The following is a 20584-nucleotide window of genomic DNA, read 5'->3' as shown; positions in this document are numbered from 1 at the left end:
ATAAAATATAATATATGAAATATAAAATATAGTATACAAAATATAAAATATATAAAAAATATCTAAATAATAATAAAGATAATAATAATAATAAAACGTATTCTTCTCACAGTGCATTCAAAATAAGAAATCAAATCGGTATCGGACAATTTCATTTAGCGAAATCCAGCAATGAAAAATTATTTCGATGCGCATCGTTCGACGATTCGTCAAACAAAGCCGCGTGGAAAGCACTGAATGAAACGCTTCTTTTCTGCGACGTTCTATCGTGTCTGCGCAGCTACGATGACCTGCGGGAACGATCATTGACTTTCAGTTTCAATAGGATTAGAGGTCTCCCATACCAGTCATCATCCACGCAAGACTGATTGGCAACAGCGAATCCCTCTATCTAATTCGAGGTAGTTTTCCGTCCGATGATTTCATTTTCTCGATTATCTGACACGTTACATGTAAAGAAACTAGTGTAGTAGAACGTCGGAGCCTTGTTAATTCCATGTAAATGCTAATGACGCTGCTCTGATAAATGTCGAGCCCCCGATACTGGTTTCTTGTCCAGTGCCAACTTAGCCGAAAGGAGACTATACGGTATAGAAAAACGTTCGTGTGCATGCTCGATTTATTATGTAACTGTTTATTCGTATAAGCCAGTAAGCATCTGTTCTGCATAGACATGCATAAATATGCATGGTTAAATTGCTATAATGTTGTTGCGAAGACAACCAAGGCGAACTTCTGTGTGTTATTGTTTGAAATTGCAAGACTTGGCAGAATATTGAAAGAAAATTTACGATTCTTTTATGAGAACACTCTTTTATCGCTTTTTTTATTAGGAGGTGCGCCGCATTTAATGGAACGTTATAGTTGTTGACAATCACTATAAAATACTATGAGAAATACTGTGACGACTCTATGACAATAACTATGAAAACGAGCCGGAAGACTCGAATAATATCTATAATAATATAATGTATAATATAATAATAATATAATAATATAATATCTAATATAATAATAATATAATAATATAATATCTAATATAATAATAATATAATATATTATATATAATATAATAATACTATAATAATATAATATCTAATATAGTATCCCCTCTTCTCAAATTCTCCATTTTTGTCCACAATCCGAGCGTCAATTAGGGAGAATTTACTATAGACGTTGTTAGCAAACAAATTAATTGTAACATTACTTCGAAATATAAACAATTATGCGTCGAACATTATTTTCTGAAAATCAATTCCGTGAAGTCAACGTAAAATTGGTTTGCTCAAGATCATTGCGATTCCACGACCATAATGTTGTTTAACAATTCATCAATTTGGAAAATGTACTCCAATGGTATTTCTTATTTCTCGTGAACACTTAAGTATTTTTGACTGCCTGAATTTTAAGTATTACAATCAAGAAAACCATAAAACCATCGGCTTAAATGTGTTGCCTCGGAATACATACGCTGGCAAAATGGCGCCGTATAGTACTATCACTGTTTGCTGCTATGTATGGAGGGACGAAAATCATCAGGCGCAATTAATCAATCGTGTAAGCACATACATACACCTGCACATGTATGCTTCACTTCCTTTCAAAGTACATTCGGAATATAGACACGGAGCAACATTCAATTGTTCCGTGAAATTAAATAATTGACTAGATGTGGTTTCTGAAAAATGCACAGCAGTATTCTGCTTGCTTTTATACATTTATCGTTCGGCACATCTTAATGTTATCTAGACAAATTTTAATTGTAATAATTCAATTATAGTAATTTAATTATAACAATAATTTAATATTCTCTAATTTAATATTCTTTGCATAAATTCTCATTTGCAAACTGTACACTGATATAATAATGAATATGTTGGTCGTCAACGATTCCAATGTTAATACAATGTTAACACAACCTCTTGGAACTAATCTCGATATTAAAGAAAATATAATGTCCAAAGAAAGATTATTCAGTGCCATTTAATATTTTTCTAAGAACGCGAGAGATTTTTAATTTGTAGTAACATAATGTTTACAATCGACAGACAAAAATAAACTAAGCAGGAAATGATTAAATTGCATACTTAATCAATCATAATAAATTTAGTAAATTTAATCATGGTTAAATGATAGTAAATTTGATAAAATTAAATCAATTTTAAGAATCCTGTGTTGCATATTACTTCCACTGCGTTAACGTCGCCAGAAGAAATACATTTTTAACTTTTCTCTCACATAATCGATGAGCAAAATATTCATTTAATGAAAATTTGAATTTACAAAGTTACTCAGTTCAGTAACAATGACGCATCCAAGTCAATGACCCGATGGAACCGTCGAACTTTTCAGGAGGCGAACGTGGGCCTCGCGTTGGTGCATTGGTGCACGGCGTCTGAAAGTGAACGCGCCACGAAAGCACCTATCGAGAGCGAAAGTGGTGCGAGAGAAATATAGAGTAGGGACCCAGTAGCCCACTTTTACCGGCCTCAATTTCACTCGCCTACATCTACCTGCCCACGACCGAGTTTACGAGTTTCGTTTCGGGCCGTTTTCACTTTCGCTGGCTGTTGCCGTCGTCCTGACCCGACCCAACTGAGATTTCTATTAACCCGACACGCGATTGTCGAACAGATCTCTCCAAGGAAACTGGAGTGTCCTGGGTCAGGATCACGCTCGCTTTCGCCGTACGCTGGCTCCCTTCTCGCCGCTTTCGATCTCTATGACTTTCGATTTCGTGCACCATGTCGAAACTGATCTTTCTGCGCGGGATGTGTCGGAAGCTTCGATTCGATCGTTTACCTCTGGAACAGTCAGAGAGACAGACTGCAGTCTCTTTATTTGATTTGAAAGAGACTGTGCAGATATCTTTGTGGGGAAACACTGGGTTTTTATAATATTTTACAATAATTATAAATTTTTATAGTACTTTGTCGTGATTGTTGATTTTTGTTATATTTTGCAATGATTAGTAAATTTTTGTAGTATTTGTAATAATTAAAATGTTACATCAAAAATTAATATCTATCTTAAATTAATAATTCAATGAAATTAAGAGATCAATCTTGAATCAATAATTAGATTAGATTGAAATCGATCTTGAATCAATAATTAGATTCAATTGAAATTAATCTTAAATCAATAATTAGATTAAATGATAATTAATCCTTAAATCAATAATAAAAATCTTCGTAACATTCTGTAATATTTTGTAATAGTTGTAAATGCGAACAATATTTTATGAATATCGTAAATTTTCGCAATATTTTGTAATAGTTGTAAGTACGTAGAATATTTTGTAATGATCATAAATTTTTTAAACATTTTGTGATAAAAGTATAGTCAGTTTTAATTCTCGAGGTCTGTAGTGTTAAAATAGTAAATTCTTCACTTGAAAAAATCTTCTTTTTACAATGAATATTATTCTTTGTAAAATTAATTTACAGACACTGAAATCATGGCGATACCTTTGTATTCCACGGGGGATGATATTGGTTTCTAAACAGATTTCAAAACATACTAAAAATTGAAGTTTAAAATATCCAACGAACGTATATCTAATCTGTAATCGAGTTAATTTTTCTATGTTATCAGTTTTTAAAATTTTTTAATTCGGTTTAGCTTGATAAAAGAAAGAAAGGTTTTCCAATCTGAACGCCTACGATGCATCAACCTGCTATGCACCGGTGCTTGCACTAGGCTTGCATAAGGAGCCAAGCGAAGAAGTTGCATTTTTGTTTAAACAAACGCCCATTAGATAACGGAAACACGTTACATCGTAACGTAATATATCAAAAATGGCATCATCCTCAAAATAATTCAATCAACTGCTGCTTTAGAGACCTGAAATCAGTTTACCACCCCCTACCCCCACCCACTCTGCATTTATTATAACGACGATTTACAATAAATTCTCCCCAATTTAGTGTATTAATATATAATATATATCATATATATATATATATATATAATATAATCACTTGTATTAATATATAATAATATATTCATATATTAATGTATATATTGTAATAATATTATTTATATATAATTTATATTAATAAATATATATTTATATTATATAATATACTATAATGTGTATAATATATATAATAATATATTAATAATATATTATACTCACTAAAAATAAGCCAACTAACAATAAGATAGCTCACGATATCATCGCACAAGATGTATGCAACAAGCATAGATCAGATGCAGACTTAGAATTCAAGTGATATCCATGGCCCAGTTTCATAAGGCTTTAGAGTCTCGTTACCATTCCCATATCGATATCGAGTATTGAATAATGTGCTGCACACCGTAACAATTGAGCCATGAACATGATTAAAATTCTTACGATCCTCTAAGACTTCTTCCCCGATTCACTTTTAGCTAAGTACAGTAAATCGCAGTTACTGCGATTAGAAATTTTTCGATTGCAATAATTTCTTAGAAGGGAAAGAAAATTGCTGTTTATCGTGTGCTTAAGTTTACTCGAATGCTTAAATATTCATGATAAGAAACTAGAATTTTGTACCAATTTTAAAGGGCAGAACAACATTTATACACGCTAAGTTATTACTAAAAATCTTCACGACGGGTCGGGCTCGTCAAAGCACGACAAAGGGTTAATGATCGCTTCAAAATAAAACACATTTAATATCGTACCTTCGGAAATACGAATTTAACAATATAGACGTTTGATACCGCCGTTCTACCGTAATAAATTCGTGTTTGCTCTCCATTCGTGCGAAACTTACGTAGCCAAGTTGACAGCATGACGAATGTTTGTGGCCCGCGAGATGAGATGAATCATTGTAATAATAGTTATAAATTTCGTGAGAAGCCGCGATAAGGGGCAGGCACTTTATCACAGAACCGCTGTATAAAAGAACCATGTAGATCGCCAACGAACGGTAGTCTAATAAACGGCACACTGTGAATTTGGAAGTGATAGAAGTTGCAATAATGAAGGGTAATTTTGTCACGTTAAATACTACGCTATTGTCGAAGATGTTATCGCTATTGTGAAAACGTTTTAGCTATTAAACGTTACCGTGGTATCGTTAATAATTTGTCGTTAGAAATTACTTGAGCACGATTACTAATCCGAGTCCTAAAATTATGGACAATTACAGTAAAAGTAAAATATCACAATTTATTTTTCAAATATATTTTCATAGCTCGAATTTATATCGTCTCTCTTCGCTCGCATAAACGACGATACTGTTCAAAAATGAATTTTTCCGTAAACAAGATAATCGAAGAATTGCATATTTGCATATTTAACAAATAATTGCATGCATTTAATAAGTAAATGCGTATTTGCATATTTAACAAATAACCGCATATTTCCAAGTTAAAAAGACATACTGACGTTCTCAAAAAAGAATGTCAACACCAATGATTTTGCTGAATCGTTCGAACGTCACAGTTTTATATTCCGGCGAATAACAATCGCAGAAAGATTTCATTTCCGAGGCCTCGGCGACGCGAGATTCGAACGTAATTTTATTTACACGCGCGCGGACAAATCGGCGGGCTTGTAACGACTTTTATCTCTGCTTTAACAGGCATAATTAGCTTGCTGCTCGCAACATTGATAATTTCTGCTCGCGGAGATTCTTTGGAAAAGCTGGAGTGGGACATATTCGAGAAACTTCGGCAAGAGATCGAGCTGAGAATAGAAAAGGCGCAGGCGTTACTGCATGAATTGAGGATCGAGCTTGAGCCGCCGGCGAGGAGTAATTACGAGAAATTTTTAGTGTACAAACAATTGAATCACGACGTTGAAAGCAACTCGGAGACCGTCGACGATGGGAAGCTTGGAGATCCTCCAAGTCTATTGGCGTTGTTAGAGAACGACGACACGGATGATAACGACGATTCCAGGATGGGTGACGTCGGCGGAGCAGGTTCCTTGAGTCAGAACAAGGACGAATCGCCGGTGAAGAATCGTCGGAGAAGAAGTTCCCCGGGGGGAAATCGGATCGAACAAAATTCGAGCGACTCCGACGAGAATTCCAACGACAGCGACGGCAACGATGACAATTCCAGCGAGGAGGAATCTCGTCGTAAACGTCGCGGAAGTAACGGTTCTAACTACGGAAAAGGCAACTCCGAAGAAAAGAGCTCCGACGAGAGCGACTCTTCCGACGATAAATCGGACGACAAATCGGACGACAGCGACAGCAACGAGAAAAAGCCGAAAGACTCTCGAAAGATCAAATCCGAGCGAAGGTCCGACGAGAGCGACTCTGACGACAGATCCGACGACAGCGGCGAGACGAAAGATTCGAAGGATTCTCGAAGAGATAAGTCCAAAGACAAGAGTTCCGACGAATCCAGCGAAAGCGACAGCAGCGACGACAACAAGCCTCGCTGGCACGATCATCGCAGGAAAGGCGGCAAAGATGCGGAAAACGATCGGTCGGATAATAGGAGGCGAGTAGAGCATGATCGAAACGACAAGAGGAACAGATGGAACTTGAATGGAGGCGACGATCGATCGGACAACGAAATTCCTGCGCCTTGGTACCGGAGACCGGACCTCGCCTCGAGATGGGAGGCGAGGAAAGAAGAATTCAAGAAGCGTTTCAGACAGATTGTTGAACTGAGAAAAGTGATCGAGTCGCTGGAGAATCGTGCCAGTGGATACGATGACAGAGTGCGGAGGGAGAGAATAGCGATACTGATCAGAGTGATGACTGTGAAAAAACAGTTCCTGGAACAGAAGCTTGATATAGTGCGCAGGATTTGTAATATCGCGAGCGACGATGATCTGCAGAGAATATTTGAGCAGATCGACAGATGCAAGATAAATTATAATCGTCTGTCGAGCGAATGGTTGAACGACGGGAAACCGACGTTTGAAAATGGGAAACCTGGTGCGAGAAATGATACAGCGCTCCGAGAATTTCTAGCTGCGCGTCGCAAGTTCTATGAAGCTAAAAAGTTACAGCAGAACCAAAATGTAAGCGAGACGAACTCGATTGTCGACACCGACGCTGGGCCCGTTGTAGTACTCGTGGTTGACAAGCTGGGAGATCAAGATAAAACTGTTGCAGAAGGTAAAGTTATTACTTAATTATACATATTTACAAATATATAGCTTATGTGCATACAAAAATTATATAAATATTGTATAAATATGTTATATGTATAAATATTATTATATATTATATAAATTATATAAATATTACATAAATATATTATATAAATGTATTATATATTATATAAATTATATAAATATTACATAAATATATTATATAAATGTATTATATATTATATAAATTATATAAATATACGTATATTATATATATTCATTATTTTCTGTTACACATACCAAATATTACAAAACATTAAATATTTCATTTTACACATACTCATTGTTTTATATTTGTTGTAAGAAATGCAAACATTAAACGGATACAAAAATTATAAGCTAAACAATTGAGAGTAAAATAATAATTAAACAGCAAATTTTTATACAGAACAAAAATTTTCTGTGTCAATTATCGGAGTCAGAGATCGGATAAAACTGTCCCTTCGCTTTTAATAATTTTAATAAGTCAATTATTTCGTGGTTTTCCAAAAATTTACTACAAAAATCGTAAAAAAGTAAAAAAGGAACGAAACGAAAAGCAGAAATAGAAAATAACTAATAGAAAAAAAAGCAAACGTCATTCATCCCCGTCATCTCCGTGTAAGGATTAACACGCCAATCAAAGATTATCCCACAAATTACTACAAATTGTGACGCAACGTTGCGCGATTCCTCGTTGATAAAATAATTGGTTACAGGAGAAGAGGAGCAAGTGAAAGGCGTACATCCGTCGGACTCGCAAGCCGACGTAAACGCTGAATCGTCGGTCAACAAGGAGGTTCAAATCGAAGCAGCAGAGGCTTCATCGAACGGTGAAAGTTCTTCCGGTGAGAAGAACAGCTCTGTTTCGAACGTCGTTCAATCGGCGATCTCGATCTCGAGCGGAACAATTAACGCAGCGGGCAGCGATGCAGTTCCTCCTAATGATGAAAACGAGATATCGAACGACGATCGACCCGGCGACGGCGGAAAAGGCCAACCGCAGGATTCCGATCCGAAATCCGACAAGCCGAATAATTCGGATCGCGGATCGCAAGGAGATAAAACCGGCGATAACGGGTCCGTGGATCAAAATAACGAATCACCCGGCGATACCGAGATACAGGGTGCCTCGGATGTTGGTCAGATCGCAGTATCGATCGATACGGTCGAATCATCGGCGAATCGAACGCAGAATTCCACCGCCGAAAGCGAAGCTCGTTCTTATTCGAAGACAGGAGAAAGTTCGCTCGTTGGCAACGATGAAATAGCGATTGCTGTGGCTGGTCGACCGGACGAATCTTCGGCGAACAATGAGACGAATGTTAGCATCGAGACGATTTCGACTACTTCGACATCGTCTTCGGTGTCAGACGGCGAAGACGCGGAGACAGGCGAACCAGAGTCGTCTTCTGTTTCGGCCATCGAAGAAGTAATCGTTCCTGATGCAGAGAGCGACAATTCCGGGTCGAAAGTGATATTTAACACCGTTGGCCCGGAAAGCACTCCGCTAATTGACGAATAAATATCGACGAAGAATGGTTAGATTTATTTCTTCAAGCTTGAGGAACGTAGAAATTCGATCTCGTGTTATTATTTTTCCTGTATCTTTAAGAATCTTTAAGAAATATTATGGCAATCGTGTTTATCTATTGTAATTAAAATTGATACTGTAATGCGCGAATTTGGCGCTATTTAATATATGCATAAGAACAATCGAACTGGTACATTCAATTTTTAGTGGAGACTGATATGATTATATTATATTATTATATTATTATATTATATATTATATTATATTATATATTATATTATATTATATTATATTATATTATATTATATTATATTATATTATATTATATTATATTATATTATATTATATTATATTATATTATATTATATTATATTATATTATATTATATTATATTATATTATATTATATTATATTATATTATATTATATTATATTATATTATATTATATTATATTATATTACATATATTCATGACAACACAATTATAAATAAGTTTCCAAGTCTCAGTTTTGAACCGTCGCATGCGAATTGTCTTCTTCACATTTGTTCGTAAAGGAAACTCCGTGCACGTGTGTTTATTGTAAGAACAAACGCATACTATAGTTTTCCAGCAATTAAATAACGTAACTCTGGTTTCGTTTGCGTTGATCACGTTATCTCTGCGAACGCGAAACTTTATTGCATTAATTAGTGGAACTAGCAACCAGCACAATCCCAATTACTCCAATACGTTCGTTCTATGTATGTACATAGTTATACATATACAGCGCACCGCTGTAAAGAAAATGTGTACATTAAGACTAGTATCGTCGCAGCGAGTGTCAAGGATGGTGTCAATGGATGAAGCAGGAAACGTTTCAATTCATAAATTCCTTAGGCAGCTGTGCAAATTTCGTAACCAACGGTGTCACGCGAAGCATACGCGCGTAATTTATAGCGCTTTCCGTAGCGCCACATTTTTATAACGAAGAAATCTTCTTACTTTCTATTCTTGAACGTGCGCGCTTGTTTTCGGCGTTTCATTGTCAGGCATTCGAACAAATGACGCGAATAGAGTTGTTCATTTAATTTGCCGTTCCGTTCGAATTATTATCGGAATGACATCGATGTACGCGTATGTAGAGATAAACGCGTCTGTTATCGTCTATAAAATGATGCCAAATATTTTTGTCGCCGCGCGCGTCGTCTCTGCTCCGCGAAATTAAAGATGCCAAGATTCGGATTAAATAATTAAATTACACGATTTTCTGATCTGTGCTACAGGGTAAAAACACTTCAATCTGTATTTGCATCTAGGCAAAATATATACATTTAATCCTTCGTTACTTAACCAGACGTCGCAATCGCTATTGACTTATTAAGTACATCGTTGATAACCTAATTGAGATACATTAGTTCGCAGACGCTAACGTCGAAGATGAAGACACGTTCTGCCAAAGTTATCAGCGCTGATGTGTAAACAGAACGATGCCAAGACGATTGGATTTTGTCTGCGAAAATGTATCGGATCGTTTCACAAATAGAGACCACAAACCACTAAAAACTACGCCAACCCCATAAAATTCGTACGATCTGGCTTTTGGAAAACGTACGCCTTTTGGAAACGCCACAGCATTGTTTCGTTGCTAGATGGAGTCGCAAAAACAAATATTTTTACTTTTATAAGTTAGGATAACATTTTCTGGATTCGAAATAAATAAATCAGTTTTAGGGACAATAATATTTTCCAGAATATACAGAATTTTTGTGCACAAAAATGGACAATTTGGGAACAGGAGAAACGATTATTCAAGCCTTGCACCTCATTTTTATAATATTCGTATAATTGTTGATAACTATAAAAACGAGCCGCAAGACTCGAATTATCGAGACTATATTTATAGATTACAGTAAATTCCCCTAATTAATGCTCAACTTATAAACGAAAATGGACGAACTTAGGATGAAGAGAAATGATTGCTCAAGCCTTGCACCTCATTTTTATAATTATTGACTATTGATAACTATAAAAACGAGCCGCAAAACTCGAATTATCGAGACTATATTTACAGATTACAGTAAATTCCCCTAATTGATGCTCAACTTATAAACGAAAATGGACGAACTTAGGAAGAAGAGAAATGATTACTCAAGCCTTGCACCTCATTTTTATAATTGTTGACTATCGATATCTATAAAAATAGTATCAAATCGTATCTCCTCTCCTCAAATTCTCCGTTTCTGTTTCCAAACTGAGCGTCAATTGTGAAGAATTTTCTGTATCCAGATTAAAACTATATTAACACTAGATTCACCCGACAAAATGGCGGGTCACCAATTCTTCAATTCGCGATTATTCATACCGTAAAGATACATTTACGAGTTATTTACTCAACTTATACGTTACTTGCGGCAAATGTTACATTTCAAAACTGTTACATGTCACGAAATTCGCATAAATGTCTTATCGTTGCTCTTACAAACTAATATAAAAACAGCTGTTTTTCGTGCCCCGTAAGTCTAGCGTCAAAAGTTCGTCCGTCCGTTCGTCCGTAATAAGAAGTCGAAAGAATCAGTATGCCGGTCGGCGTCGCATAACAAGCAAGAACCACGTAATTCCACGTGACGGGGCGCGTTAATGACCTCCCGCCGCGTCCCAAAGATTTTCGTTCCCAAGGATCCCAATCAGCTGGCAGCTCGGCGCGATTCGCGTGTTTCCGTTCCTATCACTGCCCACGTAACGGACAACTCGCATAACACTCGGCTGGCCACCAGTGTTTTCTGCACACTCGACGGTCATCATCCGGGCCCCGGCGCCGCTCGGTACAGTGCCCGTGACACGTCCTATATCGGCCAGTGACACCTTGACCCGTTCCCGATCGGGTCACAGAGCGCGCGTTACGACTCCCACGGCGCGGTGGCATCCAATTGCATCGGTAAAACTGATACCAGGCCGGGGCGAGCCCTCGGCCGTTCGTCGTCCGCGGTCCACCGTCGAGGAAGCAACATCGTTGCGGATTCGTCGCCGGAATCCTGTCGACGAGTGTCCGACGCGAGGCGAGAAACGGGGGCCCCGGAGATGCGCGCGTAGCGCTCGATCTTAACCGAGCGATAACTGACCCTGATAACCGGCTGCTCGGCCAGAGAAATGGCGAACTCGGGCAGATCGTCACCGAAGTAGATCGTCGATCGTCGCACCGGCATTCTGACGTTTTCGACCCGAGCTCGACGAGCGTAATCACTCCTCGGCGATCGAGCACTCCGGTTCCCGACACCAGCCGCTGAAAAATGCTGTCCTTTCTGCTGGCTCTGACGCTGACAGCCGCGCTTGGAGAAGTAATCAATGTTCCTGTGAACGATGTGAGTAGACCGCTTTTTGCAACAACCTAAGTGGCTCCTGGCTGCGATTTCGAAAACGGCTCCGTTCTTTCGATTTCGTTGAAAATTTCGTGGAAAAGACGCTGTAACTTTTCGATCGTTGGTCTGTTTGACTTGGAACTGTTCTTCTTTTTTGTTTTGAGATGTTAGGCCAACTAATTTGCCAGATAATGGATGCAGCAAATTCTGTAAACATTGATGAATTGGTTGAAATTGATTAGCGTTGATAGGAGGATCGATTGAAGATAGCGAAAATCGCGGTGTTTCGCGAAGTTCGATCAAGGAATCCAGAGGCTGCGATATTTGCCTTCAATTTTGTTCACCGTTCCAATCGATCGCGATTTTTGCAACATTTTGTTTACACGTTGTTTAACATCTTGAAAAAGATCTAGGTCGCTCGTGGCACTTTTGAGACCGTTATTCTGTTTTACGAAATGTCGATGCACTTTGCCCGGCGACCCAGGATTCACGTTTCGGTGCAAATTCTCTGTGTCAACGTGTGCGAAACACATGTACAGTTAACGTAAAATTTATTAGCACTGTAATGTAACACGATATCACAAGATATTGTACAAGATATCGAAGGTAGCGTGCAACGTTGCGAATTTTTCAGCCGCGATATGCGTTGCAATGTGACGTGACATTGTCCGAATATGATTTTTAATCGAAGAGACATAGACGGTCACGATCGAGCGTGTAATAAAATGAATGATTGCTGTTGAATTTATATGCAATGTTTCAATTTTTATTGATTTCATCGCAATTTGCGCTATGTGCGAATCCGGTTGTTCATTCGTTTTCCGCTATCAGTTGACGCTCCTCGTGAAACAACATTTTCTTGCAATAATTTGGAAAACGTTCTTTCAATCTCGCAGTATGTATCTGTAAATGTTGCTAAATTGTTAAGGAAAGACCGGAGAAACCGGTAGGAAGGAAACGCGGTATCTGCGGTATTGCTAATGGGCAAACGCACATTTCTCAATGGCTTGATTAATAAATCGCTAAATTAAGAAATATTCTGCTTTCTGTAAAAGACGTAGCTAATTAAAAGACAGTGAATTAACGGTTGAACATCCGTTGCATAAATTGTCACGCTAAAAAGCAACGCTATTCCGTGGTGACAGTATTTTAACCGTTAATGCAATAATTAAAGTTCGAAGGATACGCGTAGCTTAATAAAGTTTATCAATGTATAATAGATAAAGCGCTTGCATTACTGCATACTTGCATGCTGCACTTGCTAATACATTTCGCGACATCGATTTTGCAAAAAGGATAAGTTTAACCATGGATACCGTTATCAGTGCACTTGTACCGTTAATTTTGCTACCACATTTTATCAACTGGTTAAGAAATTCTGCCTTATACCGAACGTAACGGAGTTCCGGTGTATTTATCATTCATTTCTGAAAATATCCGAGGTTTTTTCATTACTGAATTCTGCACGCATCCGTAAACATACGATAACTAATCGCGTAAAAATTGACGAAATACCATATGCGTGCGTGATAATTTATTATTATTTGCGTACTTGTGAACGTAATGTTCAATCATGCGCTGTCCGATGTTCGATGTTATGGTTTTTGACGGGCAATGGCCCGGACACAATGAAGCAATAATAATAGCATCGGTATGCGGGCGTATGACGAATCCGAAAATCCACGAATCCTTGCGAAATCGTCGAACACCTGACGTCCTTATTTTTAACACAAGCAAGTGGATTCGTGGAAGATAATTTACTCGTCACAATCTCGTTACAGCACAATGAAATGATTGTTTCGTAGATCTGCTGAAGCGTTTTTCAAAGTGTTTCTTCGTAAAAGTTAAATTTATATTTTTAATATTTAACGCTAGATTTATGGAACTCGTCAAAATGACGGATCACTAATTTCTTGATTTACGATTATTCATATCGTAAAGATACATTTACGAGTTATTTATTCAATTTATACGTTAGCTACGGCAAATGTTACGATAACACTTGTTAAAAATCAGAATAAATGTCTCATTGTTAATTTTACGAACTAATATGAAACAGCTGTTTTTTGTGCTCCGTAAATCTAGTGTTAATAATTTAATATAATAAAATGATATATATATATATATATATATATATATATATATTTACATAATAAGTAATAGGTAAATTTTAATATTGATATTTTTAGTAACATTTATTATTTGTAAAATACCAATTGAAATACGTTTTACTCCTTCTTACGTGTGTCAATGTTTAAATATTTAGTGTCGCAGTTGTGTTAGAGAATTTGTTTAAATTTGTGATTGCAGCACCCGACACAGAAACTCGGCTTCGAAGTCGATTACGGGAACAATCAATTTTTACTTGACGGAAAGCCGTTCCGATATGTGTCCGGCAGTTTCCATTACTTCCGTGCGCCGAAGCAATACTGGCGGAGTAATTTAAGAAAAATGAGGGCCGCCGGATTAAACGCTGTCTCCACGTAAGTGAAAAATTTCGAATCGGAAAAAGTCGCTCGTATTCATCCCTTTCTGCCATTCATTTGGTCAGCCTTCGTGAATTCACGATGCTTCATCGTTCGCATCAACCAATACATTAATTTCCCAAGCATATTCGTTTCTGTCGGAACACAGTATCCTAAAATTATGGTTCTTCCGGGAAGTGAGGGGTTCCTGAAGTCGTTAGAAGTATCTTTCTCCTTTACAAAAATTTTCTCCGAGATATCGTTCACGAGTAATTAACGAAAAACACTGACCAATGAGAGGCGAGCTCGACCGGCGCGAGGCGGACGAGCCAACGAGCGCACGAAGCCCAGTTCCGCTCATTGGCTCGGTCCCGCCTCGTGCTGACTGATCTCGCCTCTCATTGGTCACTGTTTTTCGTTGATAACTCGTAAACGAAGCCACGGACTACATTTTCGCTAAGGAAAAAGTTACTTCGAATGACCTCAGGAACCCTTCTTCCTGGAAATACGATAATTTTGAAATTTTTACGAAACGAAATAGATGTCCACGTAGCTCAGTTTTCTAACGACTTGTCGCTGGAAAATAATTTGTTTATACAGAAATTTCTGTTCAACAGTTACGTAGAATGGAGTCTTCACGAACCCGAGGAAAACCAGTGGGAATGGTCAGGTGACGCGGATTTGGTGGAATTCTTGAATATCGCCGAAGAAGAGGGCTTGCTCGTTCTCCTAAGGCCTGGCCCTTACATTTGCGCGGAAAGAGACTTCGTAAGTGTCCAGTGGAAAATGTCCAATCGTTCTAAACACGACGCGATAAGATTGTAATTAAACAAAAATTATTGCGCTCCTCGTATCAACCAAAAATTCTCCCCAATTTTCCTTCAGTTTGCAAACGAAAGTGGACAATTTGGGAAGAAGAGAGACGATTATTCGAGTTACTATTATTATTATTATTATTATTATTATTACTATTGTGATTATGTGATCCCACATAACCCGGGGAATGTGACCTGCCCCGAGTATCTTGTTGAAGATTTTTCCACTTCCCTCCCCCCCAAAAATTATTATTATTATTATTATTATTATTATTATTATTATTATTATTATTATTATTATTATTATTATTATTATTATTATTATTATTATTATTATTATTATTATTATTATTATTATTATTATTATTATTATTATTATTATTATTACTATTACTATTACTATTACTATTAATATTACTATTACTATTACTATTACTATTACTATTACTATTACTATTACTATTACTATTACTATTACTATTACTATTACTATTACTATTACTATTACTATTACTATTACTATTACTATTACTATTATTATTATTATTATTATTATTACTATTATTATTATTATTACGCGATTGTCAACAATTATAAGAATGAGCCGCGAGACTCGAATAATCGTGTCTCCTCTTCCCAAATTGTCCATTTTTGTTTGCAAGCTCAAAGAAAATTGGGGAGAATTTACTGTAATTGTCCTACTTCGCACAGGGTGGTCTGCCATATTGGTTGCTGACACGTGTACCGGACATCAGATTGCGAACGAACGATCCACGTAAGATTCTCAATGCATCTTGTGTCTTTCCGCGTTCTTCCTCGCGTCGTCTATTGCATAATCTCGTGGCAAATTGAACCAGGGTTTATCGAGAGGTTTCTGTTTTGTTTTTGTTTCGCAGGCTACATGAGATACGTCGAAATCTACTTGAACGAGGTTTTCAACCGAGTTGAACCTTTGCTGAGAGGAAACGGAGGTCCTATAATCATGGTTCAGGTAATTCTATCATGGTAACTCTACTATAAATTCATATTTTCTTTTTCAGTATATTACTGTTGAGCGAATTTTTAAACCGAGCAAAATTATTCGATTCATCCGCGGGATAATAAATAATGCGTTAATAATGTGTTAGACGTCTTGAAATGCCTTTTTTTAAGTGATGTAAGTATATTTGTATATGTATTTTAAATAATATACAGACTGTCCCATAATTATGTTAACGCTCGGAAAAAGGTGATTATTATTATTATTATTATTATTATTATTATTCGTGAGGTCATTCGAAGCAACTTTTTCCTTCATAGAAATTTTCTCCGAGGCATACTTGGAAGACTTTTTTATCGCGATTTAGCACAACGTGCTCATTATTGTCTCAGGTAGAGAACGAGTATGGAAGCTACGCCTGCGACCATGATTACTTGAACCGACTCCGGGATATCATGCGCGAGAAAATTGGCTCGAAGGCGCTCCTGTACTCGACCGACGGAAACAACGACAATATGCTTCGTTGCGGGCACATAGACGGTGTTTACACCACCGTCGATTTTGGAACGACCGTGGATGTGACGAGGAGCTTCGAAATCATGCGCAAGTACCAACCACGGGTAAATACCGATTACTAAATATAGATTAAACGATATCTTTTTAACGGATTTATCAGCCGGCCGTCCAAAATTAGATGAAGATAACACCGATATATCGGAACAGGCGGCTGAGAAATTCGAAATATTGTGAATTTCGTGCAGTAATCTGTGCTTTTCACATCGAAACGATCTGCACCTCGATTAATTAGTTATCGGAGCACTCGACGTTCGATCGTTGTATCGCATAGATCGCGATACCTGACAACAATGTTCCCTTGAATATTAACCGAGGTTCAAAATGTTACATGACTGTCTTTTCTTTTTTTAATTATCCTTTTTTAATTATTCTTTATTCTGTATTAACGCGTCGACTGAGACAGTAAATTATCTCTAATTAACGCTCAGATTGTACACAAAAATGGACAATTTTGGAGGAAGAGATACGATTATTCTTTCTTATGGTTCTCTTTTTTTTATAGTTATTGTCATAGCATTGCCATAGCATTTGCCGTAGCATTTGTCATAGTATTTTATAGCGATTGTCAACAAAAACCGAGCCGCAAGGCTCGAACGATCGTATCTTCTCTTATCAAATTGTCCACTTTTGTGGACAGAATCTAAGCGTCAATTAAGGAGAATTTACTGTATTAAGAAGAAACGATCGATCTCTCCTCTCTAATTCGTCTATTTATCATTCGCGCAGGGCCCGCTCGTGAATTCCGAATTCTATCCCGGATGGCTGACGCACTGGGGTGAAAATTTCAGAAGGGTGGACAGCAACGCGGTCGTGAAAACCTTGGACGAGATGTTGTCCATGGGCGCGTCCGTGAACATGTACATGTTTTACGGCGGTACAAATTTCGGTTACACCGCCGGTAAGTGAAAAATATTGTCCATGCAATTTTCATTAACAAGAAACGGAGCAGCAGTCGGCGAACTGCGAATTAACGCAAAACTCGAATGATACAATTTCTGATTCGCGATTGTTAACGAAACGATAAGCGGTAGAAACTTAGATTTTTCAACGGTTTTATAACATCTTGTAACAATTACACAGGTGCCAATGGTGGCAAAAACTCGTATATGCCGCAAATAACCTCCTACGATTACGACGCGCCGTTAACGGAAGCAGGAGACCCGACGCCGAAGTATTTCAAAATCAGGAATGTTATCTCCAAGGTATGAAATATTCCATTATGAATCCCTCGCGAAACTTAAAACTGCCACGGTGCCATCAAACAACCATAATGTGCTCCGTTATTGTGCTTTTATGCGCCAGTAGCTTATACGAAATATGATAACATATATAATAATAAAAATATTTATTATTACATATTATTATTATTATTATATAATATATTATATTATTATTATTATTATTATATTATTAGTGAAGCATATGTATATGTTATTATATATTAATGTTGCTATTATTATTATATATTATTATTATATACTATTATTGCATATTATGGTTATTATTATATATTATTATTACATGATAATAGCAATGATATGTAATAATAATTATTATCATATATATTATTATATATTATATTATATTACATATTATTATATTATATATATATAATATATATTATTATTATATACTATTATTACATATTATGATTATTATTATATATTATTATTACATGACAATAGCAATGATATGTAATAATAATTATTGTCACATATATTATTATATATTATATTATATTACATATTATTATATTATATATTATTATAGTTTAATAATAGTATATAACAATAGTCTATAATAATATATAACAGCAACATTCAAATTACACGATTACTCTGAGGTTACAATTATCTTCGTGTCACAGTAAAATACAAGCGTTTGCAATAAATCGTGTCGCACCCCCGATCTCAATTTTCGCAAGAAGTATCATCGAAAGTGTCACGTTGCTTCATTTTCCCAGTATCTGCCACTGCCGAACATGTCTCTTCCAAACGCATCGGTCAAAGCTGATTACGGACCGGTCCGTCTGTCGCCAGTCGTGAACCTGTTCGAACCCCTCGGCAGAGAGTTGTTCGCGACGGTGGTTCTCGAGAGTTCGGAACCTCTGACATTCGAGGCCCTGGGACTGTCTCATTGGTTGACGCTGTACGAGACCGACTTGATAAACAGCACGTCCGATCCAGCGATTTTGCACGCCGATGTCCGTGACAGGGGATCGGTCTACGTGGACGACAACTTGATCGGAACGTTGTCCCGCACGGACAGCTTCTACAACATAGCTATAGCGAATCCTTATGCGCGGAAATTGAAGCTGCTGATTGAGAACCAAGGACGACTGAACTACGGAAGCGGACTTCGCGACTTCAAGGTTTGTTAAGCATCGACGACGGAGTCGTTTTGTGCAGAGGTATTGGTTAAGAGCGATTAATAGGGATGATAAGGCTGCGACGATGCGGCGCTGCTCCAGCAGTGCTTAACATCATCATTGTTTCAATAAATTGCTGAAATAATTTGAGGACTTCGATGTTTCTACGATTTAAGCTTTTTCAATTAATAAGCTGTTGCGTGTACTTTAATTAATGCCGACTAAAATGAAGAAGCGAAATGGAAGAAATTACTACTTTTTACGCTACTTTTATGACAAAATATTATAATATTATATATATATATATATATTACTATATTATTATATCATTATATATTATTTATAATGTATAATTATAATATAGTAAAATATATATATATATATATATATATTACTATATTGCTATATTATTATATATTATTTATATATACGAATTATAATATTATATTGTCTTATAGTATAATATATATATTTCTTATACTATGAATATATATAATATAATATATAATATATTATTATTGTATAGAATACAATATATATGTTTTGCTATGAAGACACTATATTAGCGAAAGCTCGTTTGTCCCAGTGACTCAAAATGAGCAGTTACGAACAACAGATTCCACCTAGCCGCATCGGAAGTTATTTATGGTCCGACCAAACGTGAATCATACAAAGATCATGATAGATCAAATTTCTTAAGTGCCCGCAACAGTTGTTCCAAACGGCGGCAATGAAACTCGGCGAAACGCGGTTTTACACGCGGACGTAACGTTCTGAAAAACCGTATGTACCTCTCTAATTCCTTTTAACAAGTTCTATTTTTGTTCGATTCAACAGGGAGTTTGGAACGTGACGCTGAACAACGTCCGTCTCAGTCATTGGAAGATGACAGGCTACCGTCTGGACGACCTCAGCGTTATCAGGTCGAGACCGACGATCGCTCTAGAGACCGGAGAGCTTCGTAGAGGTCCGGTGATCCTTCGTGGCAGGTTCACGATCACCGGGAAACCTCTGGACACGTATCTGAACACCGACGACTGGGGCAAAGGTGTGGCGTTCGTAAATGGACGCAATCTTGGCCGATACTGGCCCATTGTTGGTCCCCAAGCAACGCTGTACGTTCCGGCGCCTTTCCTGAGGACCGGAGAGAACGAGTTAATGTTAGTGGAATTGGAATACGTGCCGAACAGCAGAACGATGAAATTCCAACCCACGCCGCTTCTCAATCACCATTTGTAGTCGAATTCTGTGGAAGAATAAAGACAGCCGTTCTTTTCTTTTTTTTTTAATCTATAGAATGATCTTCGCAACAATTGTTTACACTTATTTTTCTTACTTATTTTTAACACGCACGACTTAATTTATATCTGTGACTTGATACCACGTGAAATATAATTTTTAAACAAATCGAATTCATGTCAGATTTGT

At 37.0% G+C, this 20584-nt stretch overlaps 2 protein-coding genes across 2 annotated transcripts; both read left to right on the top strand.

The window, feature by feature from the left end:
* The first annotated feature begins 4887 nt into the window (after positions 1–4887).
* Positions 4888–8800, top strand: LOC117219755 (uncharacterized). The gene is made up of 3 exons (XM_033469148.2): positions 4888–4975; positions 5574–7070; positions 7804–8800. The coding sequence occupies exons 1-3, from the start codon at positions 4969–4971 to the stop codon at positions 8607–8609; spliced, it is 2310 nt and encodes a 769-aa protein (XP_033325039.2). The 5' UTR covers positions 4888–4968; the 3' UTR covers positions 8610–8800.
* Positions 8801–11384: 2584 nt separating this feature from the next.
* Positions 11385–20568, top strand: LOC117219754 (beta-galactosidase). Its single transcript, XM_076522538.1, has 10 exons — positions 11385–11956; positions 14264–14436; positions 15036–15186; positions 15945–16008; positions 16130–16224; positions 16605–16832; positions 17515–17686; positions 17869–17990; positions 18752–19159; positions 19994–20568. The coding sequence occupies exons 1-10, from the start codon at positions 11885–11887 to the stop codon at positions 20393–20395; spliced, it is 1887 nt and encodes a 628-aa protein (XP_076378653.1). The 5' UTR covers positions 11385–11884; the 3' UTR covers positions 20396–20568.
* The last annotated feature ends 16 nt before the right edge of the window (positions 20569–20584 follow it).

Source organism: Megalopta genalis, chromosome 5 (genome assembly GCF_051020955.1).
Source record: "Megalopta genalis isolate 19385.01 chromosome 5, iyMegGena1_principal, whole genome shotgun sequence".
Lineage (NCBI taxonomy): Eukaryota > Metazoa > Arthropoda > Insecta > Hymenoptera > Halictidae > Megalopta > Megalopta genalis.
Note: the sequence above shows the minus strand (reverse complement) of the source record. Positions and strands in the feature narration are given on the sequence as shown.

What these genes read in the sequence shown, in the direction of transcription:
- LOC117219755 (XM_033469148.2), top strand. An exon ending in AGATAAAACTGTTGCAGAAG is followed by an intron (nt 7,071 to 7,803) that starts GTAAAGTTATTA and finishes AATTGGTTACAG; the next exon opens with GAGAAGAGGAGCAAGTGAAA.
- LOC117219754 (XM_076522538.1), top strand. Translation starts at nt 11,885, where the DNA reads ATGCTGTCCTTTCTGCTGGCTCTGACGCTGACAGCCGCGCTTGGAGAA. An exon ending in ATTGCGAACGAACGATCCAC is followed by an intron (nt 16,009 to 16,129) that starts GTAAGATTCTCA and finishes TTTGTTTCGCAG; the next exon opens with GCTACATGAGATACGTCGAA. An exon ending in GCGGACTTCGCGACTTCAAG is followed by an intron (nt 19,160 to 19,993) that starts GTTTGTTAAGCA and finishes TCGATTCAACAG; the next exon opens with GGAGTTTGGAACGTGACGCT.